Source organism: Abrus precatorius, unplaced genomic scaffold (assembly GCF_003935025.1).
Source record: "Abrus precatorius isolate BTA unplaced genomic scaffold, Abrus_2018 Scaffold10, whole genome shotgun sequence".
NCBI classification, from domain to species: domain Eukaryota; kingdom Viridiplantae; phylum Streptophyta; class Magnoliopsida; order Fabales; family Fabaceae; genus Abrus; species Abrus precatorius.
In genome coordinates this window covers 15,082,497-15,110,038 of record NW_020874292.1, presented here as the reverse complement: position 1 = coordinate 15,110,038, position 27,542 = coordinate 15,082,497, and the positions used below count along the sequence as shown (strand labels likewise).

General features: G+C 29.7%; 2 protein-coding genes and 1 non-coding gene across 5 annotated transcripts; 2 read left to right on the top strand and 1 right to left on the bottom strand.

The window, feature by feature from the left end:
* The first annotated feature begins 6,372 nt into the window (after positions 1 to 6,372).
* Positions 6,373 to 14,839, top strand: LOC113845902 (protein LONGIFOLIA 1-like). The gene is made up of 5 exons (XM_027473594.1): positions 6,373 to 7,399; positions 7,894 to 7,964; positions 8,428 to 10,506; positions 10,636 to 10,786; positions 11,426 to 14,839. The coding sequence occupies exons 1-5, from the start codon at positions 7,255 to 7,257 to the stop codon at positions 12,250 to 12,252; spliced, it is 3,273 nt and encodes a 1,090-aa protein (XP_027329395.1). The 5' UTR covers positions 6,373 to 7,254; the 3' UTR covers positions 12,253 to 14,839.
* A 719-nt stretch (positions 14,840 to 15,558) lies between these two features.
* On the top strand, positions 15,559 to 15,630 carry TRNAT-CGU. Its single transcript has one exon. It is a non-coding gene; the product is annotated as a tRNA-Thr (tRNA).
* Positions 15,631 to 22,710: 7,080 nt separating this feature from the next.
* Positions 22,711 to 24,972, bottom strand: LOC113852676 (transcription factor TCP5-like). Of its 3 annotated transcripts, XM_027483014.1 has the most exons (4): positions 24,934 to 24,972; positions 24,770 to 24,827; positions 24,378 to 24,436; positions 22,711 to 24,288 (listed from the first exon to the last, which is right to left on the bottom strand). In XM_027483014.1, the coding sequence occupies exon 4, from the start codon at positions 24,199 to 24,201 to the stop codon at positions 23,056 to 23,058; it is 1,146 nt and encodes a 381-aa protein (XP_027338815.1). In that variant the 5' UTR covers positions 24,202 to 24,288; positions 24,378 to 24,436; positions 24,770 to 24,827; positions 24,934 to 24,972; the 3' UTR covers positions 22,711 to 23,055. The 3 variants fall into 3 exon arrangements, with proteins under 3 accessions (XP_027338815.1, XP_027338817.1, XP_027338816.1); XM_027483016.1 differs by lacking the exon at positions 24,378 to 24,436 and having other exon boundaries at positions 24,934 to 24,971; XM_027483015.1 differs by lacking the exon at positions 24,934 to 24,972 and having other exon boundaries at positions 24,770 to 24,884.
* Between the last annotated feature and the right edge of the window lie 2,570 nt (positions 24,973 to 27,542).

Below are 27,542 nucleotides of genomic sequence, written 5' to 3'. Positions count from 1 at the left end.
TGTATCCTTAGGCACCTTAACAAAACTTGTGTAATGCGCATCATACATCTTTTTAATGTTACTTGTTACCTGGTGAATATCCTTCTACAATGGATAACAATTGAAAAATAATAAAATAATATAATTATTATAACATTCACAATAAATAGAGTTTTGCACTATATTTTGTAAATAACTTACCAAGTGGATCCATCTCATCTCAAACCTAACAGCAATCTCGATGATGCTTGAGTTTGTGATGACTGCTAGCCACAAGAACTTGCAACAACAATGGATCCCTCGCCTGTGCACTGTGTAGAGGGGGATTGTGTGGCATGTATAGTCAGGATGAAAATTATGAAACTTGTTATACTGAAGGAGAATGAAGCACATACCCAAAGCTGGGCACCATGATAAACTGCTCTTGCCCCGTAGCCTCTGCACTGCAGCTGATGTCGAGGTGAAAGTAAGAGTAGTCGATAAAAGAGTGTTGCCACGATTAGGATATTGAGCATGCATCCTTTTAAACAACAATCGATTTTGACTTCTTATAAATCAAGTTTGGAAACTAATTTTTTTTACTTGGTAAAAGTCTTTTGAAATTGAGTTAGGTTGGGGACTAAACTCACTAATTAATGTATCTCATTGATCAAATGAACTTTGACTTGAATTGTCTTCTTCTAACTTAATGCTTAACATTCTTGCTGTTAAGGATAATTCTGAATGCTCACACCCATCTCATAAAGACTTGTTTATTGCCTCTAAAAGACTATAAAACCTTACAACATCTCCATTAGATCCTTGTTCAACTTCAAAATCATGAAAAGTTCTAAATTCATGACCAATAACATCATAAATCATTTCTTATAACAACCATTGCTTTCTTCCCAACACTCATGTTACCTACATTCTCACCTAATTGCGATATACTTGAACTACCTCCAACATAACCCATTCCAAACTGATTTTCCATATTTACCACTTCCCCATGTTTAGTCCATATCCAATAATCAAGTTTAAAACCAAATTTATACAAATCAATACCTAATTAAATCAATATCCAAAAAATTTCTGCACTTGCATTTGGAACATGGACACCTAACTTTCTAGTCAATAATGAATTGTTGCGAATTACAATAAACATATATGAATTCCTCAACACCCTCATAAAATTCAAGTTTCATTCCCCTCCTTAACCTAGGTGTAACTATCATACATCCATGAACGATTTCTAAAGAACATCTCGATCAAGAACTATATAAACATAATATAAATACACAATACTGTATCAATATCTTTTATTTTATATTACACAAAATTATCATGTAAATTTTGAAAGAATCTCTCGTAATTTATGAACATTTCCTTATGTATGTTAACATCTAATACAAAGATATACATTTTCTTCACACATAATCTATATATTATATAAAAATATGTTAATAATCAATCATAAACATACACATCACAATCCTAAATCGTTCTGAGCGCATCCCTTTGTAACTCCACAACATGCATATTCTACAATCTTTGCAAGCACAATCTCCAGTCATACAACTCTATCTTAGAATCATAAGTCTTTATCCTATATCAAAAATTAAAAAATTAAACGAATTAAAAATTAGAATATTATACCAGGAATACAATGATGCAAATTATTTTTCTAATAGATGCTCCAACCATAGCAATGGGCAAAGAACTGAAGATGCTAGAGAGAGGGAGATGAGAGAGACAAGAAAACATGGAAAGTGAGGAAGAAGAAGGAGGAGACACATTTTTTATCTGTTTTGCACATTATAAATGGAATTTTCTATCTGTAACTGGTTTACTGAAAAAGTGTTTTACAAGTTCAATTACAGACAAATTTATCCAGCTTTAAATCTATTAAATACAATTACAGACAAATTTTTTCATTTGCAACGAGCTATATGAAAAGTCAAATTTTTTTCTCAAAATACAGACAGATTTTTCGTCTATAATTCCTGCTCAAAATTTCCTACTTCAAATTCAAGTTACAGATAGAAATTTTTGTCTATAATTTCTTTCTATGATGTTACGCGCCAAATGTTGGCAAATGGTAGGTTATTTATACACAGATTTTTGTCTATTTTACAGACATATTTACCCAAAAAATTAATAAAAAAAAAAACATACTCTTTGATTTACTGTCTATAAATCCATTTGTAATACAGACTAAAGAAGTTCGTTTGTAAAATTTATTTGTAATTGCATGTTTTTAATAGTGATTAACAAGACATAGTGCTTGACCAATCTAACCATCCATTACATCGGTTTAAAGTGTAATCCGTGGTGAAAAAAGTGAAAAGCCTTCGTTCTTCCAAACTCAGAATTTTGGTGGTTAAACTAATGTTTATGCATGGAAATATAGTGGAGACCTTTGGCTTTTGTGTGGCCTTCCACCTAGAAAAGAAACATGCATGGCATGGTCATAAAAACTTATAAATTTTGGCTAAAACAAGGTAACATGCAAAGTGGTTTTCACATGCATCTTGGCTACACTGTGAAATAGGATTTTAGAAATTTTTCACATTTTTCTTGGTTGTACTTAGGTAGCAAAATCAACGTTTTCTTGGCTGCATCAAAGGAAAGAATGGAAACAAAATTATGACACTCGATGTCCATTTGAGGTAAAAAAAATTGTGCATTGGAGGCAAAATTATGCATTCGATGTCCATTTGAAATTTAGGTCTTTGGGGTCCAAAATAATGAAGTGAATATGAAATTCTCTAAATTTTGAAGTGTACGGGATTTGTACTAATTTACCAATTTTGGAATGGACAATATTCCTATAGTTTGGGATTAAGTGTTTATGACACTCAATGTTCTTGCATTAGGACATTTCAAAAAATAGAGATTAGAAATCGCTAGTTCTAAATAATCACTAATAAAGTTTGCAAAGACAAATCATTGGAACTAATTTTGTAGCATTAATCCTCTTGTACTAATGATAAGTCAAATATATATATATATATATATATATATATATATATATATATAATATAGGAGAATCTTCTCACACTAGTCTAAGTTTAAAACTCTTACACTTGATTTGAGCCTTTCATTTAATTTACATCTAATAATCAGTGAAGTAATAAATTATAATTCATTATATATAAGTTAAATGAAAGATTCAGATCAAGTATAAGAGTTTTTAAACTTACACTAGTGTGAGAAGATCATGTTCCTATATATATATATATATATATATATATATATATATATATTAGTAAGAAAATAATTTTTTTAATAACTAATTGGTTGTAACTTTGCCTACTCATAAGGTAAAAAATATGATGTTACACAAATCTTTACAAATATTTGCATAATCTACTTATTATTTGTTTGATCTAAATAATTAAACATCATACTCACATCATTACAATTTCAAATTAAATAGCTTGTATAATTGATCACACACCTTGACTTATGGCTATGGGTAACTTCTATAAACATTTGCATAATCTATACCTATTATTTGTTTGATCTAATTGTTGGAATAAGTTGCTTTATAAGTTGTAACTACAAAAAAATTTATAATTGGATAGACAATAATGTAAATTGGCCATTCATTATTGAAAATAACCTCCAGTGTAGTATCTGTAATTTTGTCATTGTAATGAACATATAACATATTTTTGTCATTTCTACCATTTTTTTTCAGGATTTGAATAAAATGTGTTATAACCTTAAATATTCTTAACAAATATTTATACAATGATAGACATTAAGGTACACCATATTGAATGATTTAAAGATTTAAATTATATTATAAATTACACTAAATTACAATGACTTACATTATTGCTTTCAATCGAGCAAATCCTCTGCTCATTAGTAGCATATCTCGTACTAATTAATAAGTCACACTTCAATTTAAATAATTTATATACTAATCATAAGTAGTACAAAACTTGAATGAGTTGCAATTGAGCAAGGTACTTAATATTAGTAAGAGTGTATTCATATGCAAATCGCGCAAGTTTAGTGTGACTTATGTTTAATTTACAAAATATCTAAATTTTGTATAATTTATATTTTAAGTTTATTTAAAATATTTATTTATTTATTTGAAAAAAATTTAATTTTTTTACTTTAAATAAATGTGCAAAAACTAAATATACAATTCAACTTTAATTATTTTAAATGATACTTCAACTATAAATTTAATAAATGAAACAAATAAGTTTTGTAAAAATATATGAATTTAATTAAAACATATTAATGATATAAATTTTTTTACAGTATCTCCTAATTATAAAGTATTATATTAATAAAAACTATTAACTTAAAAGTTATAGTTAATTTATATTTTAATTAGTTTATAACATAATATATCAGCCTTTTTATCTAAATAATATAATTTTTAAAATTATTTCTAAAAATAGGATTAATTAAAAAAATTGTCTGATTTTTTTTATCATGTTAAAGAGTGTACTCAGACTTTTATGGACGATAATATTTTTTTATTATTTTCTAAATTAATATCAAAAGTTTCAATTTGATACTCATCTTAATAATGACATGTGACAGACAAAGAGAATATTTTTATTCTTTAGATACTGCTTTAGATTTTGACATGTGGCATGAATTTAAAAAATTTAAAATTATAAATATAAAACATATTTTTTATAAATTAATAATTTATATTTATAATCTTAAATATATGTATAAATTAATAATTTTAAATATAATTTATAATTTAAAATTATATTTAAAATTATGTATAAATATATTATAAATTATTAATTGAATTACTAATTTATACATTATAAATATATTTATAATATATATAAAATATTATATATGTATAAATTAATAATTTTAAATATTATAAATATATTTAAAATTATTAATTTATTAAAATATTTTTTATATTTATAATTTTAAAATTTTTTAAATTCATGCTACATGTCAAGATCTAAAGTTTCAAAGAATAAAAATACTTTTTTTACGTTAAAAAATAATAAAAAATACTATTGTCCGTAAAAATCTGATAGAGAAATAGTATTTTACTAATCTTATTTTTAAAAATTATATTATTTAGATAAAAAAAAAAAAGAAGCTTACTATATCATGTAAAGGTTAGTTGGTTAAAGCAATTTACTGGATGATGGCGGAGGAGCTAGTTACTTTAGATAGATTTTGTCATGTAGTTTAATTCTCGTCGTTTTTCTTTTCTTTTGTTATATATAATGTAAAAGTTATTATATACTAATATTATATCAAAATTAATCTTAAAATTTATTTTATAAAATAAATTACTAAATTTAATTTGAATTAATTTGAACTTAAAAAATAAAATACTTTACATGATTTTTTATAAAAAAAATAATTACAACAATTTTTGTCTTATTTTAAAAAATATATTTAATATTATTATATATTATCATGATAAAACTCTAATTTTAATTAATAAACAATGTCATTATGTAAATAATTGTATTTAATTTTTGTTCTTTTACATAAAATAATTTTTAAGACTAAATTTAAGTAAAAATAATAACTTTCTTTTAAAAAGATGATATTATTTATAATCAATAAGTATAATATCTTTTTCAATAAAAATTATAAATAAATAAATAGCAACGTCTTGCATAGAAGTAAAGGCTGGGGGAGTGAATAATTTTGAAGGGTGGAAGGGCATAATAGTAATTCGGTACCTGACAACTGTTTGAAAAGGAAAGGTTGGACTTTGCGCTTTGCAGCTGGTAACTCGTAATAACAAGAGGAGAGAAGAAACATCCTTTTACTTTGATTCTAACCTCTCTCTTTTTTTTTTTTGTGTGTGTGGTGTAGTATTTATATAAAAGATAATTCTACAGCTTATGTAACTTGTTCTCACATCTTTCTTTTCAAGAACCATACTCTTTTAAATTACATCTTTTATTACAAGCTTAATTTTAATATGATTAAAATTTAATTTAATTATATTACAAGAATAATTTTTAAAATTAGTTTAATATGATAATTTATGATTAAATTATAGTTAGTATATTTTACTTAAACTATTTATTGTTAATTAAATTTGTTAGGAGACCTGAAAAATAAGATAGATCTGACATTATTAAATTTTAATTAGTGATATACCAAAGCAATGTATCATTAAATATTCTACTTTGTTTTTACACAACACACATTCTACCCACTCTCTCTGTACTGACAATATCACATGCACATGCAGACAGCTACACACCCACATATCTTCATTCCACATGGATGATGGACTTGAGAGATTTAGAGCCTACGTGACATCTGACCCACGCAAACATTTCTCACTCTCTTCCTCCTCACAATAACTTGAACAATTTCATAAAAAACATAAAATAAAGGAAACCTCTCTGCCAGCTCTAACCAGATTGTTGTTGCATTATCATACAAAAATAAATAATAAATAAAATTACCCTTTTCTCTTCTCTCTCTTCTTTCATTGACACACTTTGCTGTTTCCATTGGCATTAGTTTCAGTTTTGGTTTAAGCAAACCATTGTCCCTCTGCTTATTTTGTGGCCTTGTAAGAGGGTGTTAGGTCCCGTCTCTCTCTTTATCTGCATTATTTGTGGCTATTGTCATATTGTCTGGTTTGATTTTTCAAACCCAACAAGGTTTTCTTTCAACCAAGGATGCCAATTCATTAACTTTTCTGGGATTTAAGGTATTCTTTTTCATCCTGCAGTTTTTCTTGGCATTTGCAAGTGCTGAGGAAGTTAAGGGAAAATCTGAGACAACCAAAAATTGGACTTTTAGCTTCATTCAGATAAAGTTTTCACTTTTCGGGTTTGTGAGAACTCAAATCTATATAATTTGATGCAATTCGCTGGAGGGTATTTTTTGTAATTTATCAAGAAGTTGTTTTTTTGCAACTGTTAAAACACCTTTCTGAATGCTTGGGACTACAGAGCTGTGGAAACTGTTTCATTCTTTTTTCAGTTATCAGGGTTAAGACAGCACAAATTGAGGCCTGCACTAAGATTAAACGGTGAAGGGAGAAAAAGGAGGTTCATTTACTTATCTTTATTCACAACGGATTTTGATTTGATATGGAGATGATATCTCTGTGTGAGCTCTGTGAAGTTCTGGATTCTGTATTGTTGCGTTGGTAGTAAAATCATGATCATTTCCCAGAAAGGGTGTGGACTTTGCAATATTGTGTGAGTAGATTTAAGGGTAACTAATCATACAGCTTTTTGAAGAGGGTGCAATTGATTGATTGTGGTGGTTGGTGTGTTTGAGTTTAATTGGAGAAGAAAGGTTGATATGGCAGCAAAACTCCTGCATTCTTTAGCAGATGACAACCCAGATCTGCAGAAGCAGATAGGATGTATGACTGGGATTTTCCAACTCTTTGATCGGCACCATATTCTCACGGCTCGCCGCATTAACCAGAAGAGGCTTCCTTCTGGTATTTCCCTACCTAGGAACACGTTCAATTTTAGTAATTCAATTTGCACGAATGTGATTTATCTATCTCTTTTCTTTTATCATTTTTGGTCAATCTCTGAAATGATTTATCATTTAAACTGTTGAGTTTACTGATACTTCTGATTACTAACTGATTTATCACATGGATGCCATTCTCATATCAGTCATAGTTGCATTTGCATATTCTTAGATAAATTTTTTCAAATAAGAGTTAGCTTTTGAGTGTGTAAAGGATATTTAAGGTCTTCATGGGTTTAGAAAGGGGGGAGGGGGGATGTTCTGCATTTTTCTTTCTTTCAATTTCAGTATTAAGTAGTACTCAAATTTGCACTGTATTCAATAACAGTATAAGGTGTGGATAAGATGCTTCTGATAATTTATTTAAAGAGATTTTAGTTTTCTTACTGTTTGTTCCCAATCTCAATTTCATTCGAGTATTAGCTTAGTTTCGTCTAATACTTCTGTTTTCCTCAGGTACTTCGCACTTCAGTGATGGCAGCTTAGAAAGAGATTCGGATACCATACACCATCCCCAGGCTGCTACTGTAAGAGCCTTCTTTTTACCCTCATTTGAAAAAAAAAAATTGTACTGTTTTTCAGTTGAAAAATGTTTGAATTTGGATATGAATTGAGGAATGAATGTTTTGTTAATTGTTACCATATGGAGGATGCATTTGCTGATCCTGTGATATATTATTCTTCACTTACGAGAGAATTTGACTGCCATCTATAGGAGACAAAGAAGATTGAAAATGTTTTTGAGCTTCCTGAGAATCATTTTCATGATTTAACCATCTCCTGAAATTCTGCACAGTCATGTGAATTCAGCACATATATTTCTGAAAAAGTTTCATTTATTGATACTTTCTATTTGTAACTATCATACTATTATGCAATATGGAAAATATGGAAAATACTATCATTTATTTGTAACTATCATACAATCATGCAATATGGAAAATACTGCACACAAAAATGGGCTCATACTGCTTAGTGAATTAATTGCAGGATACTACTAGCTTAAACAAGGGTGTGAACGAAAGGCAAAGAATTTCAACAGAATCATCAAGAGCATCGTTCTCTTCGTGTTCATCATCAGTGTCCTCTCTGGACTGTAAGGCTGAAGCAGAGGCTGCAATGGACAGGATTGTTTTTCCTGAAACTCCTTCAAGGGATACAGTTACGAACCAACCAACCATCTCTCCCCATTTAGGACGTCACTCCCTTGACCTGAGGGATGTAGTGAAGGACTCTATGTATAGAGACGCTCGAGGACTGTCAGTGAAGACTACAGGCAGAGAGGAATCTGCCATTCATGCCATGAAACACAAGGATTCCCCGCGACCTATTCAGCTGTCCAAAACAGTTGATGGATCTTATGGAGTTGGAATAGATGGAAAACAAAGTGTGTCGATTGATCTAAAGGAATCTATCCGGGTCCTTGCTAAACTTAGAGAAGCACCTTGGTATTATGAAACCAAAGAACATCCAAGATCATCATATGAAGTAAAAGATGGACACTGGCATTCCCTCCCAAAGGAAGCTCCTTGGTTTGCTTATGAAGGAAAAGAAATAAGCCGTTTATCTTTTGAATCACGAGATACCATAAAATCCACACCAAAGCTGAAAGAGCTTCCTAGGCTTTCACTGGATAGTAAGGAAGGTTCATTGCGCTCAAGAAACATTTATGGTGGCACCTCTGCCTCCACCTCAAATGACAAATTCTCTAGCCCACATCAGTCTTCAGCAACCCCAAGTCGTCCACCTAGTGTTGTGGCAAAATTAATGGGCTTGGAAGCATTACCAGAGTCCTCTTTGGCTGGTGAAACTCAATCATGTTCAACTGAAACTTACTCAGTTCAAAGTAATGGTCAGTTTCCTTCCAAAAATGGACTCACCCGGCCACTCCGAGTTTCTGGTTCTCCAAAAATCTCACTGAAAGACCCAACTTCTCCTCGGAGAAAGAATCCTGATCTGGTTATGAAACCCATTTCAAGTTCAAGGTTCCCCATTGAACCAGCGCCGTGGAAGCAGCAGGATGGGGGAAACCGAAACTCACAAAAATCAAGTTTAAGGCCCACAAAAGTTCCAGCAAGGGCACCGGACTCATTTCCCTCAGTTTATAGTGAGATAGAGAAGAGATTGAAGGATCTCGAATTCAAACAATCTGGAAGGGATCTCAGAGCACTAAAACAGATACTGGAAGCAATGCAAGAAAAGGGGCTCTTGGAGAGCAGAAAAGAAGAACAAGCTCCAAATATTGTTGCAAGTCAAAGTGACTATGAACCAAAAGTTACCAATCTAATTCAGAATACCAGGTCAGTAAGGCAACAAAATCATCAGAGAAACAATTTTCTATCTTCCACGCTCAAGGGATCTGACTCAGATGGGGCTTTTGAATCCCCAATAGTGATAATGAAACCTGCAAAACTTATTGAGAAGACCGTGATTTGTTCTTCTCCAGTCATTCCAATTGGTGGCTTTTCTGGATCCCATAAACACCAAAATGGTGCTGTATATGTAGATAATAAGAACAGTATATCTACTCGAGTAGCGAAAGATCAGTCCCCTAGAAACATTCACCGGGATGCTTCTGCGAGTTCCACTGATAAGAAAGCAAGTGGTAGTAAGACTACAAGATCAGTACACTCTCAGTCTAGGTCTCAACAATTTCCCAAAGAAAATAGCCAAAGTTCAGTGAAGCACTCAGGATCTGTGAGCCCAAGATTGCATCCCAAGAAATTGGAGTTAGAGAAGCGGTCTCGTCCACCTGCCCCCCCATCAGATTCTAATAAACCCAGAAGGCAATCTGGTAAGAAGGTAACAGAATCAGGTTCACCAGGTGGAAAACTAAGACCCAAAACCCCCAACTTGCAGCATAGTGATGAACTATTGAGTGAGATGAGCAATGAATCAAGAAGTTTAAGCTGCCATGGGGATGAAGTTTCTCTGCAATCAGACAGTTTCTCTGTCAACTCAAAGATGGATGTGGAAGTCACTAGTAGTTTACAATCTGCTGAAATTGATAACAGCCAAAGCCCATCCTTAAAGGCTATGAAGCAAATGGTTTCAGAAACAGTCCAGAAAGTATGAGTCATTTTCAGCTCTTGATAACAAAGCTTTCTATTTAAAACAATCTGATAAAATCTTACATTTTGGCAAATAACATATTCCTTTTGTTTGCTAATAAAATGTATATTGTGCCTAATGTTCCAGAAATCAGCTTCAAGATTGGACGAGGATGAAACAACTGCAGAACTTGCAACAAATGCCCCAGAACATCCTAGTCCTATCTCAGTTCTTGATGGTTCAGTCTACAGAGATGAGATGCCATCCCCAGTAAAGCAGATATCTGAAGATCCAAAAGGTATAGTTTCTGTTTTCTCATGAAGGATAAAAGACCTGATCCAGATTGTCTATAATGGCCATAGTCCAAAAAAACTGTAGGATAAATTCAAGCATCATTATTGTTTCAGCATCAGGATCTATCATAATTTTATAAATAAAGAAAAATCTATGATTTTTTCTTTTTAAAATGTTTCCTCAAGTAAGAGATTGAAATTTTTTCTAAATGAGGGACTGACAAGTGATAACAATTTCAGAATTTCAGTTGATCAAGCTTGCATTGGCACTTGGCATCAAAATAAATGTATGATTTGTCCTGTCGATGCTAGATATGATGCTATCTATTGGACCAGAATTTTTGGTTTTATGCAAACCTTAAATGATATTTGATGTGTATGCAAGTCAAGCATTAATCACTGTCAAAGACAATAATGGTGTTGGTACCAGCTAGAAGAAAAAACATATATTACACAATAATTTAAATTGTTATGGGCCTTGGCACTGACAAACCTTAGGCTTTGTACATTCTTCCCTGCTTAATCTGTTTGTCCAGAAATTTGGTCTGAAGATTCGTCAATAGATCTTGCTTGTAGATGTCATATGATTGTTCAAAAATATGTGAATTTCTTCACCTATCTCATTATAAGATCAAATTCTGCAGGTGATGATACTCAAGAATCTAAAGAAAATGATATTAATGATCAGTGGAACGCTGCAGATAGCCTTACATATAACAGCACAGGAACTGGAGAGATCAATCGCAAAAAGTTACAGAGCATAGATCACCTTGTTCAGAAGCTTAGACGGCTGAACTCCAGTCACGATGAAGCTAGAATCGATTACATTGCTTCCCTATGCGAAAACACAAATCCAGACCACAGATACATCTCTGAGATATTATTAGCTTCAGGTCTCCTACTAAGAGATCTGAGTTCCGAATTGCTATCATTTCAAATTCACTCGTCGGGTTATCCCATTAACCCGGAGTTATTCCTTGTCTTGGAACAGACCAAGGCAAGTAGTTTACTTTCAAAGGAAGAAACCAGCCCTGGAAAAGTTGCATACTTGAAGCTAAATAAAGAAAAATTTCACAGGAAACTCATCTTTGATGCTGTGAATGAGATTCTTGGTGCAAAATTAGGCTCCTCCCTGGAGCCGTGGTTTCAGCCTAACAATAACAGACTCACAAAGAAACCCCTCAGTGCTCAAAAGCTTCTCAAAGAACTATGCTTTGAGATAGAGAAAATTCAAGCCAAGAAGCCAGAATGCTGCTTAGATAACGAAGATGATGGTCTGAAAAATATGCTGTGGGAAGATGTTACGCATGGCTCCGAAAGTTGGACAGATTTTCAAGGTGATTTACCTGCGGTTGTGTTGGATATTGAGAGACTCATATTTAAGGACTTGGTCGATGAGATTGTGATTGGCGAATCAGCTGGTTTGCGAGTCAAGTCATCAGTTAGGCGCAGGAAGCTATTTGGAAAGTAGTTTGTTGTTCAATTCTTCCCATTCTCACTTATATTAGAGATTCTTATAATTTGCATACACATTTTTCTTATGTCAAGCCATATAAATTTGCTCACTAGAGCTTTGATAATTTTGTTTTTTGGGTAAGCTGTAAAGAAATTTAAGTTGCCATGGATTTATGGCTATATACTACATAAAAACCAAAAGTTCCTTATATGATACATCTTTATCTTTCACTATTCACCCATATTATTTTTGAGCCATGGCTTCCCTCAATTCCTTCAACTTTCATGCCATGAATGCGTCACGACTTGAGAGTTGTCCACCTCATGGAAGCTAGAGAAAACAATTGGACAATGATATATGTATACTCAAATTCGGAATCATTGGCTCATTAAGGGTGATTTTAGTTTTTTAAGTTTTAAAAATTTTAAAAACTATAAAGAGCTTTCAGTTTTTATAGCTTTCATTTTAATTTTTTAGAGTTTTTAGTTTTCAAATTTTAATATCAAACATTAAATTTAAAACATGCAAATAACTCAATACATTTGAATTTATTTGTTGGGAATGAGGTGGCAACTAGTGGTAGTAATGACAACACTGGTGATAAATGGTTAAAATTATTATTGACAATCTAACTATGAATGTGATGATGATCATGATGATAGTATTAACATAGTAATTAATGATTATGGTGACAATAACAGCAAGGGTGATAATAAATGTAGTGATAATGCAATCATGTCAATGGATGATGGTAATAAAACAATGAGAGTACGTAATACTAATAACAATGATTATTAGTGGTAGTATGAACATCAATGATCGTAGTAATAATGATAGTAGTAAATAGTTAGGAAAAATGAGAAAAAATAATAAAAATTGTAGCAACATTGATGATGATGATGGCAATTAATAATAACAATGTTTATGGTAATATCAATAGTGAAGGTAATAGTAGTCATAATAATAATGGTCAATCTTAGTGGTGACATCTACAAAGATTCATTCACAATGATAATGGTAGAAATAACAATAGTGGTAGGTGGTTTGAAGGCTTGTGGGATAACAACAAAAGTAATGATAAATGACAGTGTCTATAATGGTGATAACAATGATTATAGTATTAATTACTAATAGTTGTGATAGTAACAATAACAAGAGTAGTAATAGTTGTGACAATAATACAATGATGGTGATATTGTTACTAATGAGAATGATCAGTCAGTAATGATAATAGTGACAACAATGAAATTAAGAGATAATAACAATGGTAGTAATGGTAACATATAAGTCTTTTATAAGAGAAAATGATAAATGACAGTGTCTATGATAATAATAACAATGGTTACAATGTTAATTAATGATAGTGATGGTTGCGATAGTAATAATAGCGAGAGTAATAGTAGTGGTGACAATAATGCAACGATGGTGATGTTACTAAAGAGGATGATCAATTAATAATGATAGTAATGACAACAATGGAATCAAGAGACGATAACAATGGTAGGAAGGGTAACATATAAGTTTTTTAGAAGAGAAAACAAAATCAAATGACTTATTTTTATAATTAAAATAACTTTATAAAACACAAGGTTAAATTAATTTTAAAATTAAGTTAAAACTTAATTCATGATCATTTTAACTAAAATGTGTTTTGTTTGAACTCTTTTTTTAAACACAAGAATATATAAACTTGTATCTATCCCAAATTGTTCCTAAGTTGAAACAAATTTCAACAAGTGAATATACATAATATATAATAAAATAAATTTTGATCATACAGTCATACATAAATATTTAAGATTGTTTTAACAAAATTTAATTGTTCATTTTAATTATATGACTAAGATTTTTTATTTTTATCACACATAAACAAACACATGAAAAAAAGTAAGTTGAATCTAGATTTATTAGGTACTTGTAAAATATCCTCATGGTAGCAAGAAAATTACTGAATAAAAAGGTCAAAATTTCCATCCCATCCTAAATCTATAAATAGTTTGACATATTAAATTTAAAATAAAAATTAATAGTTTTATTATTATAAATGGGTCAAGATTAAATAAAGATTGTCATATTTTACAAAATAACATATCTAATTAACTTTCTTTTATTGAAAGTGAATTTATCAATTCAACCAATTTAAAGTTTTTATAAAATAGATTGAGTATGTCAAAATTCACACAATTTAAATATTAATTGATACTTTATTGTCTTATTATATTTCAATAAATTATATATTATTTGAAATATCAGCAAATAACTTCTACTAAATTGTATTTCTATGAATGTTTGAATTAGGTAATGTTTTACATACATAATTTTTATGATCATATTACAACAATTAACAGTTAAAATGATAAAAGTAACTTTTTTAATAATTTTTTTATCATAAATTTTAATTATTTAGACTCTAAAGTCATTTTTTTATTTTAAAAAATGGTTTTCTTCTCACAAACCTATGCTACTTGTATTTTGTTTTTTACTTTAATTTTGATAGTTAAATAGTTTAAATAAGATACAAAGAAAAAAAAATATTGTCTTTAAACATAATAGATATTATATGAATTTCTTACGATACAATTATAGCTGACAAAATGGACTTGGTAATCCAAAAAAAAAAAAAAAATCGAATCAGATTCAAACTCGTAAAAATGGTGTTCGAGCTCACTAAGTTCAATATTTTTGAACTTTTTGTGGATTAAGCTTATCTCAAGGATAAAGTTAAAATACTCAAATTTAATACAGGCTAAAATCTTAAAACTCAAGCTATACATTTGATTGGATGAGTTTAGGTTAGCTTAATTGGATATACTCATTTTACCAACTTTAAATATAATAATATTCTAAATGAGAAAAGTCTAGAAAAGATAATCAACAAATATCAATATTGTTACTTTTATAAAAAGTGATATTAGTAGCTTAGATTTTAACAACCATAGGAAAAGAAGACTTCATGTGATTTTTTAATATGATGGGTTTTATTTGTAAAGTAAGTAAAGATATGTTAATTTTTATATTTTAATTTATTATAATTAAAAAATATTTAAAATAAATTAATAACAAATGCACATTTATTTTTATCTAGTTTTATAAGTCTTTAATTTTATACAACACAACCTTAAGGTGAAAAACACTGAAATGTATGAATAGTTCTTATCATTTTTGTAGGCAGCACGTGAGATTGAGCAATAAGGTATGTTAAGGAAGGACCTAACTGTGAGTCTGGGATTAATTTTCAAGTGAATAGCAATAAAAAGAATAAAAATCTTTTTGATGTTTATAAGGTTGGTATAAAGAAAACGATTAAAATTGACTAATTCTGCCTCCGTAGCATAGTGGTAGTGCGTTCGCTTCGTAAGCGAAAGGTCGCGAGTTCGATCCTCGCCGGGGGCTATGGCTGTGGGGATGCTTCAACAAATCGTCATTTTCTTCCAATGATCCTTTTTTTTTTATTATTATTATAATCGAAACAACTACAAGTACCAAACTTGCTGATTGGGCTGTCAAAAACAAAAATGTAGATTGGGCTTAGAGATTAAAACTTAGTCTTGAACGAACAAAAGAAAAAAGGTTGAATATCTTCTTTTGATGCAAAAGTAGATACGGCAAAATAAATATTTTAGCTAGAGTGACCTACTTTCCCATTCTTGTCAAGTTTTGGAGGATAAAAAACTATGCTCTGTAATATGAATGAACACACAAAATTGATATAATCTCTCTCGATGAAGTTCAAAAATAAATAAAGAGAATGAAAAATTGATATCATTAGAGATGAGCTGATATCAACTATCCAGGTTCACCATATTCTATTCTATTATTTTCTTCATTCACAAAATAAAAAAAAAAATAAAAGCTTAGGAAGCTTGATTACAGAATGCATTGTATTAGAATCTATAATTACTTACGAGAAGAATATTTGGATAATTAGAATTAGGTTATCATTATATTCTAGAATTTTCTTAGTAATTCCTGATAACTTTTTTCAATGATTAAATATAGCCTTAAATTGTTTATTTTTTATTTTGAATAAAATATTCAATATATGTAAGTTAGAATTAGATATTTTAGATATTTTAGATATTTTATTATACTTTTATATTTTTAAAGTGAAAATTCTTCAATAAAAAAGATTATTTTTAATATTTATCTTCAATATAAATAAAATATAATTTGTGATTTGGTTTTAAGAAAACGCGAAGAAGGTAAAGAAGATAAGAATTGGTCCATGCTCTCTAATGAATTGTACAACGTAAAATGTGTATTAATTGGACCACAAAGCCATTCAATTTTCTTTAGTAGGCATGACGTACGCACTCGTCTGCACGCCTACAAACCGCATGCACTCAAAAGCGATCTTTATTTTGCACTCATCAACCATAAATCGCTGAAAAATATAACTAAAATTAAAACAATGCTTAGCAGTGTAATAAATAATATAATATAATAAAAACTAAAGAAAACTTTGATAAAAATAAAAAAATTCAATAAATTGTTAAAGAAAATTGTGTGTTTTGAAGTCTTTTTAGATAAAGAAAAATTTGGTGGTACCTTTAAAAAATTTTCAAGGTACTACTGTACATAAAATTTTTTAATCAATAATATTTAGATACATATTTAAATAATAAATTTATTTTATAATAAATTATTATATTTATTATATTTGAATAAGTGAAAAGGTATTTAAATTTTTAAATAAGACCAAAATGTAATTAAAATTAAATAAATTAAAATTTAAAAATAAAATAATAATATTATATTAATATATTTTTTATATTCTTAAGTTTATTATTATTAATATTTAATTATTAAATTAATATATTATTATAATTTTTGTTATTTATAATAAATAAAAATTACTTAAATATGAACAAAATTAAAAATTTATTAAAAATAATAAATTTAATATAATATATATATATATATATATATATATAATATAATAGGATTATGCAATAAATAATATAATTTTAAAAAAATTATATATAATAATATTTTTTTAACTTACTATGTGTCTCTTTTTTATTGGTATAAATTTTTTAAGTATAGTACCCATAAAAAAAAATTGTAAAGGACCACAACACACCATATTTATGTACACTAATAAAAGCCTTACATTAAATTTTCCTATTAAAAAAAGTCATATACATATTGGATAGTTAAGCTAACATAAATATTGTCTACAAAAATTCAAGTATTATTATTATTATAAATATTAATCTATAGTCTAAATTAATAATAAATATATTACATTAATTTATAATTTTATTGATAAAGAAATTGAAATGTATTGTTTATACATAAAAAAAAATATCAGCATGCATGATATATTATAATATTTAATGTAGATCTATAATATTATTATTAATAGTTTATTTTTTGAAATAAAAATTATATTATATATTCGAGAGAATTTTAATGCCTTGTATTTTTTTTGTTAATAAATGTTAGTTTTTTAAAAGTAATTTGTTAGCAATTTTATTTACAGAGTGGTTTTGATAACACTTTTAGTTAAATGGTCATTAAAATAAATATAATAACCTTTTAAAGGCTAAAACAAAAGTTTTACAGTATTAAAGTTGAGTCATTTGCATGTTTACTTTAGCTTTTAAAATTTGTACTCCGAACCCTAACCTCTTTAAATTCTTTTCTAGTCACGACACTCTCGCTATAGCGAGATACTCTCGCTGCAACGACATGCCTTCTCGCTACAGCAAAAAAATCAGAGAAACTGTACTTTGATTTCTGCAGAATCTTGCTACAGACTACACTCAATCGCTCTGTCGCTACAGCGAGACGTCTCTCGCTACAACGAGAAGATGACAGTTCTGATCCTTTCTCCTAGGGCCCTCTCACTACAGCGAGAACAGCCTAGTGTTACGCTTTGCACTTAGGCATTTAGCCCATTTCAGTCTTATCTAATCATGCATATACACAATACACACATACATATACTTAATACACATAAACATTATTATCAAACAAATCAACACACGTATGAATATGTATGTAATTTCAACGTATAGTATTCTTGTGTACTCTGGACTAAGCTCATCAATATAATAGACTTTAAACATATCCCAATTTATGGGGATTAACTTTTACACCAGTCATTCTTGTTAGTAGTATTATTATTATTTTTTTAAATTCATGTTTTAGGAGGATATTTAATGTACTTCTAAAAATTAAATTTTAGAAATGATTAATGAATTATTTCCAGAAATCAAATTCTAAAACTAAAATTATATTTTTTATTTTAAATTTCATTGGTAAATTAATTTTAAAATTTAATTTTTAAAAGTAATTTTATCCTTTAAAAATAAAATTTTAGAAGTCATTTATATTAACTTCTATAATCTAATTTTTAAAATGTATTAAATTTACTTCCTAAAATTATTTTTAAAATAACATAAAAGTAGCACGAATAATATAAATAGCAATCTCCCTATCCAAGTATTAGACTCAACTCCTTAAGCCTTTCTTGTTATGTTTTTCAATTTCAACCCTTAAAAGTAAATTAATTTTAGCCCTTAAAAACTAAATTTAAGTTTCTAGAAACAATAAACTTATTAAAAAAATAATTATTTAATTAGGGATATACAAAATAATAAGTACTTTTTAATAAAAATTATTATTTAAAAGTATTTAGACTCAATTCTTAAAATTAAAATTGATAAAATTATTTTCTTATGGTGCCATTTTTGTTATCATTATTATATGTCCGGTGGATTGGGCATTACTTATTTTATCAGAAATTACATTATAATGTCACAAATTAACATTTAATTTTTAAAAGTTAGTTTAACAAATAATATGTAAACTAAAAATGTAAAATCTTATATATATTAATTTAAAGTTAGTTATAATAATAACATATTTAATTTAAATTAATAATATTTTCTTTTTTTACTTTACGCATATTTTCATGTTACAGAAACATTTTAGATAGCTATATAGTACTTTTATTTACTGAGCAATTCTTCAACTACCTCCGAGATGAGAAATGGTAACATCTTACAATCTGAATTTGCTCATCCATCATTTAATTCGTTTTAGAAACACAACCATACAGCAATACTAATATTTCAATTTGCTATATATTCAACTTTTATTTGAAGTCTGATTATTTTAATTAATCATGCAATTTATTGATTTTGCAAATTTTAGTTAGGGCATTGTTCTGGCATTCTTATAATTTGAAGGGTTTGGATATCCTCTTCGTATAATTACATAAATTAATATATTAATAATATTAAATATTATAATTTTAAAAAAATAGTATTTATTAATTTTCAATTTTTTTAAATATTAAATTATTGATATGCAATTAATTTCTTAAAATAAGTCAATTTAAACGTCTTCTAAATATTATAATTTTTTATTAAAAAATTAATTTTATCACATGAGAATATAAGAGATACTTCAATTTAAAAATTAGTAGTTTTCTGTACGCAAATCAAATTTTGAAATAAATAATTTTAAAAAAATTATAGGATTTTTTTTAAATATAATTATTTTTTACAAGTTTTAAAAAACAGTAAATGTTATAACTAATAATAATAATTTTTATATTAAATAAAATTTAAATTAATATGGAATAAATAAATAAATAATATAAAATTCAATTAACATAATAAAATAAAAAAATAAATTATATATCAAGATATAAAACTTTGCTTCGGGAATAAATATAGTAGTATACAAAGCGGATGCTGATCGATATAAGATTACTCTCATATACTGATATAAACAAACTCAAAATGTGTTGTGTTTAAACATGGACATAATTAATTAACCTTTTTACTGTAATAGAAATTAACTTAAGAAAAGAATGTACAGATACATTAAAATTTTAATTAAATATTGTAATGTGTACATGGACACTTTATCCATTTCAAAAACTGTTTAAAGTTTAATCTTATTTAATATAATAAAATGTTAATCTCTAGCTCTCACTGCGTCAACACCGACAATGGTTGTGTGGTCAAAAGTTTCATAACTGGCACATATTAAATTGTTACTTATAAATCTGATTTCTTTCTTTCACTCATTAATTGAAGGGTACGTAGTGAGGTCAGAAACTGCAAGTTTACAAGCTTCCATATAAATCAAGATGGGCTAATGTAGCATATACTGCTAACTACATAATGTAAACAAATAAATTTTTTTCCATAATCATGTACTGTCAAGTCCAAATTGTGACTATGTTTCAAAACCACAGAATAAGTAATTAGGACCACACATAGGCAAATATAAAACTTTTGGTCATTTTTCTTTGAAGCCAGTGGCCACCTCTAAAGGACCCTTTGAAAACCTAACTTGCTGCCACCACTGAGTCTCCCTTAATTTAATTTTTATCTTGGATCCTGTGATATATTATTGTCTACTACAGAGGCTGCTTTCAAATTCAGTCTCTGCCTGTGATTTTATGTTGCCTCCTTTTCATTGTCAGTAAGAACTGTAGTAGATTTGGAAACATTTTTCTCACTTTTTCACACCTTGTGTGGATGGATGCTTCCATGCCTTCATCAAGATGCTGTCAAATAGGGTACAAAGATGAAGATAGACACGAGACTCCTTGCCTACTATTTCACACACATCTATGTATATAAAGAGCTTTGGACTGTAGCATGCAACTTCGCAGCTTTTTTACTTTTTCTATTTTTCAAGAGAACATATATAATAGGTAATGCTTTTTTATCATCATTTGGTAATCACTTTCATTATTAATTTCAAAACAAAAAATTAATAACATATATAATACTATATATGTATAGTTATTATTTTACACTGTTAACTCTTAAGACTAAATTTAAATATTTAAAATAATAATTTTTTAATTTAAAGTATTTATCATTCCAAAATACTAAATGATAACCTTTTTTTTTTTCCTTTTTGATCAAGGGACATTTTGCGTTGGCAATGGCTTCTTTCTTTTTCCTTTTTCTTCTTGCTGTATATAGGGGCTCATGGTTAGTTGCATCTCCAAGCCTTGCCTTTGTTGAATATTATCCTTAATTCCTATTTCCTACTATATAAGCTTGCGGCACACTATCACATGCAATAGGTCGGCATGCATTGCTAGCAGCTGCATGCACGAGAAAGAATCCCGGGAAGTCATTAACAAAGGGCACCTAAAGAAGTTTCTTTACAAATACTTTAGGAATTTTCTGTTCATCATGTAGTTGAACAATATTGTACGTATACTTTGATTTAAATTTAGCCTGCATTACTAGCTTTTGAATCTTACTATTTATATGTTAATGCGCAAGGACAAGGTACACACATATTTATTAAGAATTCGTCATGCATCTTTCCTGATTGCGTGTAAATTATATATCACGCTAGTGAGCTATATATACACTAAATGTAACATATCTTTTTATGTTCAATACCGTACCACCAACAAGGCACAGTTTATTTATATATCTTTTCACAGTTAATGTAGTGACATTTAGGTAGCATACAAAATAACCGTGCATCCTGGAACTACAACAGATTTATGTCAAAACATGAAACAAGCAAACCGACCATCACTACTGTTGCAAGACAAAACCATAACATATATACCAGCTTCGCAACTCGCAAGTTAGATTGTTATCCTCCCACCATATCATAAAGTTTCCAAAGTATTTTTGCCTTAGAAAACTCAAAATCAAAATATAACTTAATGTTACCTGTAAAAATAAATGTGTCAGTAATTCCAGTTCTTGTCCAATAAGAAAAAATCCATATTTAAAACAGCGTTGTTAATAAAAAAAAAAACCGAAAAATTTAGTGAAAAAAAAGGACTGATGACATCGTAATAGACATGCAAATATACACCGTGAACACATTTCCTTGATGTTAAGTTTGACACTAATTAACGAAAATGTCACAAAATGAGTTATCTAGCAGTAACACTTAAATATTGCAAAGCTTGATCAATTTATTCCCTTTCAAACTGCTTAATAACTTTGTCCCTTTAAATTAGTGTTAGAATGTGTGTGCACTTACTTTTGCGGGGAGCATCTGACAATGATTTGCGTCTCATTTCTTTCCTGGCAAAATCATGTTCATAGCAATCTATAATTCAGAAAAAGCTGATACAATAATAAGAAAATTACTAAGTAAATATTTAGTAATAAGAAACAGACCCACGAGCTTTTGTAAGATTAATTCTAAATCACATAGGTGCTAATTCTGCCAAACAATGGAGAGCCAGGGAAAGAGATGGAAAACAAGGATAAAAATTTTAATCCATACAGAAGGAGTAATACATTTGTTCTTGAACTTTATTTTATGATCATCCTCTCTAGCCCCATCATATGCCGTAATCAGTCTCAGCTGTTCGTGGTGATCACAGTGAAATTCTAGCTAAACCCTTACAAATCTATGGCGCGTGCCTTGTCACATGCATGGAGTAGCTGGGATCACGGAGCGGTCTCGTGCTTACTAACTTACTAACTAAAACGAACAACAATTTTTTTTCCTTTTACATAAATTAAATTAATCGATGGAATTCATAAATATGCATACAGGTAAATGAACTCTAATTGGATTAACTTATTCTAATCGGTACCCACAATGGTTTGTCAATAAGGTATGTATAGCTGAAACCAAATACATTCAAATACAAAATAAATATATCCATCTCATATGTATAGCGTTGCCATACTAACAAACGTGCACGTACTCACCCTGGCTGAAAGCGTATAAAATATAATGTGCTTTAGCTGCTTGAGTGATTTCAATATAGCTCACACATTAAGTCATATAATATACGCATAGAACCAACAATGTAACATCTGTGAATGGAACAATTACGAGGAGCTTCAAGATTCAAGAACAAGGGCTACCCTTATCTTGTTGGCTACGATTGTTGTTGTTGCTATCTGAATCCAAAAGCTTGGAACTAAATGGTGCTGCTGGGAAGGGTCTGACAGGTGAATTGAATGAGTGAAGAGATGGAATGAGAGGATGAGGCAAGAGTTGAGAACCTGAGTTCAAGAACTGAATATGGTTGAATTGTCTAGGATCATTGTCCACTGAGTTGGTCATAAATGGAGCATAGGTAGTGAAGAGTGATGGTGTGGCAGCAGAAGATGGACCAAACAATAATTGGGAACCACCAGATGATGGTAATGGCAAAGAAGATGGGAATGGCACACCATTGCCACCGCTTGGATTCGGATCTACCTGGGAAGGAAACAATCCATGGCTTCCAAATTGGGATAAGGAAAGACTAGAAGGTTCAGAATGGTAGGGATTATATGACATGGCATTGTTTAACATACCAACAGGTAAAGGAGAGTAGTGAGGAGTAGTAGCAGTAGTACCCATTGGAAAAAGCTTCTGAGTTGAAACTTGCAAGCTGTTGAAACCACCAACACCATCTTGATTTATTTGCTCATTTGTTTTGATCCACTTGCCTTTCTCAACTTCCTTGCCTTTTACTCTTGATATTGAATCTATATTATCCCAATACCTTGGCCTTGCCATGAGGTTTTGAATCCCGCCATCCCTTACAAATGTGGAGTTAGCATCACAAAAGGGTCCAAGAGAAAGATGAGAGGCACTTGATTCATGAAAAGGGAGTAGGGTTTGTTGATGATGGAATTGAGAAAAACCCTGAGGGAATTGAAGTGGAGGGAGCTTGTCAATGTCAAATTTACTGGCTTCAATCAACCAATCTATTACCTTGCTTGGTTGGTTGAGCCCAAGCTTGTCTTGAAGATCGTATAGCTGAATTGCTGTGGGAACTGAGAGCCTAATCCTTCTGTCCCTCAACCCTCTTATGGTGCAAACCTTGCTATGTCTATCTTTTCCTCCAAAAGAACGTGATACTCTCACAATTCTTGGATTTCTGAACCCTGACCATTGTCTGGAAGTGGATGATGCCTTGGAGAACTTGTCAATAATAATGGTGTCACCCTCTTGCTTGGCTTGATAACCTTCTCTTGAACTTGACATCATCATTATCATCATCTGTTCATCTTTCTCTTCACATCATTTATTTTCCCCTTGAATTGCTTTCCTCCTCTATATATGGCGCTAGAGCTGCAAGCAAACCCTCTGACAAACAATGAAAAAATTTATCCATCCCTATTAGAATTATAAACCTTTTTGTCTTATTATTATACAGTTTCTGTTGTAAAATTTACCATAAGATTATACAAAATTTGTTACACGCTTGACAATGAATCACTCCCATTATCAGTAGCTGGTACATAATAAAAAAACAGATTTAAAAATTAGAGAGCAAAAAGGTTCACAAAAGAGGTAGTTTCCAAAAAAAGGATTATCTATACTGAAATCAGTTTATCTAGCTCCATTTGAGAACTTCCACTGTTGTTGAAGTCTTATGGTTCTCAAAAATTGAAGTGAAGGATATGCAATTTCACTCGATTAATATTTATGAAATCAAATTTGAAGAGAAAACCATAGCCTTGGTAGTTGGAAATTGTACAAATATATAAGACAGGATTTCAGCGAAAGCATTAGAAAATGAGAAGCATAAGGCTTAGGTTAATATTGTAATCACGAACCAACTTACGTGAGAGAGAAAATGCTGGATGCTACTGGTTATTCTGTTCTATGCCTTCCACCATAACCTAGAAAGAGAAGAAATGAAAGGAGCAGGAATAGAAATACCCTAAAATTAAAGCCTTTTCCAAAATTAGAACATAAATGTTAATTATTTGAGCAGATGAAACCAACCTTAGATTTCAACTTATTCATTCAAAGGGAATAATTCACTCTGCAATTGAGAATTTTAGTAAAGAAGAGAAGTTTGAATTTTACGGCATTCTTATTATTGCATGTAAATGTAAAAGGTAAAGTTATTGAATACGTGGCATCCTCTTGAAGTGACACGTCAAACAAACTACCAATGGTAATTTCCTCGATTTGTTCATACCACATACTGATCAATCACTTGCTTAACTAATGATTAACTGTTATCAATATAGTTATTCAATTGAGTGTTGGAGAGCACACTAGATGCAAGGTTGAATATTGGACTAAGCACTGCCGGCCCAAAGAGAGAAAGATAAAAAGAAAACACAGGGAAAAAAAGACCTTAAGTCCATTTATAACTTGATTTTTTATTTTAAAAGAAAAGGTTTGCAGTTTTTGTGCAACCATACATATATCTTTATCAAGAAATTCCAAATTAAAGGAAAGAAAGAGAATTCCACATAACATCAATAAAAGAATTAATGCATTTCTGATAGTAGGAAAGCAAGATCACATGCAAGAGCGAAATCTAAGCATATTTATAAGAATTAAATCCTTTTGGTGTGTTAAACGTTGAATTATTTTAGAATTATTCATATATCAAATATTCTTAATTAAGGTGATAAGAGTAAGATATGCAGCCAGTTACAGAAAGCTAATTTACTAAACTATGGAAGAAATTCAACTAGAGAAGTCATAATAACTTTCAAAAGGTGTGGTGTATGGTATTTGAGTGTGCATCAGTTGGATTAGATGATAGATCATAGGTAGCTGCGCTATAGATGAGGGACCAACTTAGGTTTTTAAAAGCATCCACTCAACTCATAGAAAGAGGGACCACAGGCAGATGGCAGTGAGATTTGCACGGCACAAGTTGGAAGATCTGACTTTCATTATTCTGTAACAAAAATATACAAGTTTGGTTTAGCCATCTAATTGCGTGTGTTTTATTACTTCATTAAGATGCATGTGTTTCTCCAATAAGATGCATATATATTGCTAATTGATCAATATGTGTTAGAAAGCACCAAGAATTTGAGTGCCCGGATTTGACTCGATAACTTGAATAATTTGGCATTCTAAAGTCTCCAGTCTTTCCCATTTAAGTAGTTGTTTTGCAGAGGTCTTTAAATATTTGGAGTAATTTGTAGGCTGCCAAACATGAAAAAACCTAACAGACAATTATTGCTCCTCTGAAAGAGTGATATTCAGATTTTTGTTACACTCCAAATGGGGCTTGATCAAGAGGAAATAGGTAAAAATGGGTTTGTACTAGATTAGAGTTTCAGCCCAAGATAACCCTAGTTAAGTGACATAGAAAGTTGTCAAAAGGAAAAGGAAAAACTATAGATTTAATTTTCGTACACAATTCTGAATATCTCAACAAAAGTTGTTACAGTGTTAGCTGGTAATTAAACACTGTGCTTTTAAGAACAAGAAACCTTGAAAAGGTTGTGCTGTTCCGCAGAGTGAGAAAGGGTAAGAGCCTGCAGATTTTCCTTCAAAACTAAGCAATATGTAAGAAAAAAAAAGATAATTGGAATTTTCACAAAATAATTGAGAAATTCATCTCAGGACACTGTAACTGCAGTTGTACTTGCCAAAAGCTGAAGCTACTTGATATAGATTTAGCTTCAAAACCTAAATGAATTAAACCCTATGAACCCCGGAAACCTACCAACAATACAAGCATTCAAGGTGAAAATCATTTCAGCACCCAATTAGTCTTATCTATATATTCTTTAGACAAATCATATGAAATTGAAAAATAAAAAATAAAACCCTAAATTTCAAATAAAAAAACAAATAACTGAACTTTTCGTCCTTTGAAAAGATGGCTAATTACTTATAAATGCTTGTATTTTTCCTTTTACGAAAACAAAATGATTATGAATTTGACGCACTGTTATGTATGTTGCTCAAGGGTTTTCTGTGTTTATGTATTTATCTTTCCGTCAGCGAGCTATTGCTAAAGAAGTGTTGACCACAACGAGACAGTATCTGATTGGACTTGGTTCGAACGATACACAGAAACTGTATATTCAAGTTTCAGATAATTGGATAACTTTAAACGAATTAATAACCCGTCATAGTGAAACTGGATTTGGAAAAATTATACATGGATCTTAGTAACATTAGTAACTCATTACTTGAACCCATTTTTATAACAGTTATTATGCATGTTCTACACATGTAAAAAGCACAGCTTGTACGTAGCTTAATCTTTAGAAAATTTGACGAGTTTGATTCCATGTTAATATATTATTATTTTTTACTAATTTATAATAGCCTATTTCATATTGTTGCAAATTCTAATATAATTAATAATGGTAAAGAAATTTTATGTTAATAATGAATCAAAATTGAATACATAATATTCAAACAGATTGAAAATGTTGTTAGGTACGGTAAATGTGTGCTGATTTGGATACACTTGCACGTAAAACATGAGGATGAGTTGTTCTTATTAGTTTGAGAAATTGCTTTAACGAAACCCATATGTATAATAGTTGTCAAGCATTAACTAGTGTGATATATAGTGCTTATTAATTTTAGTTTACACAACACTTTAATTAAAACTATATATATAT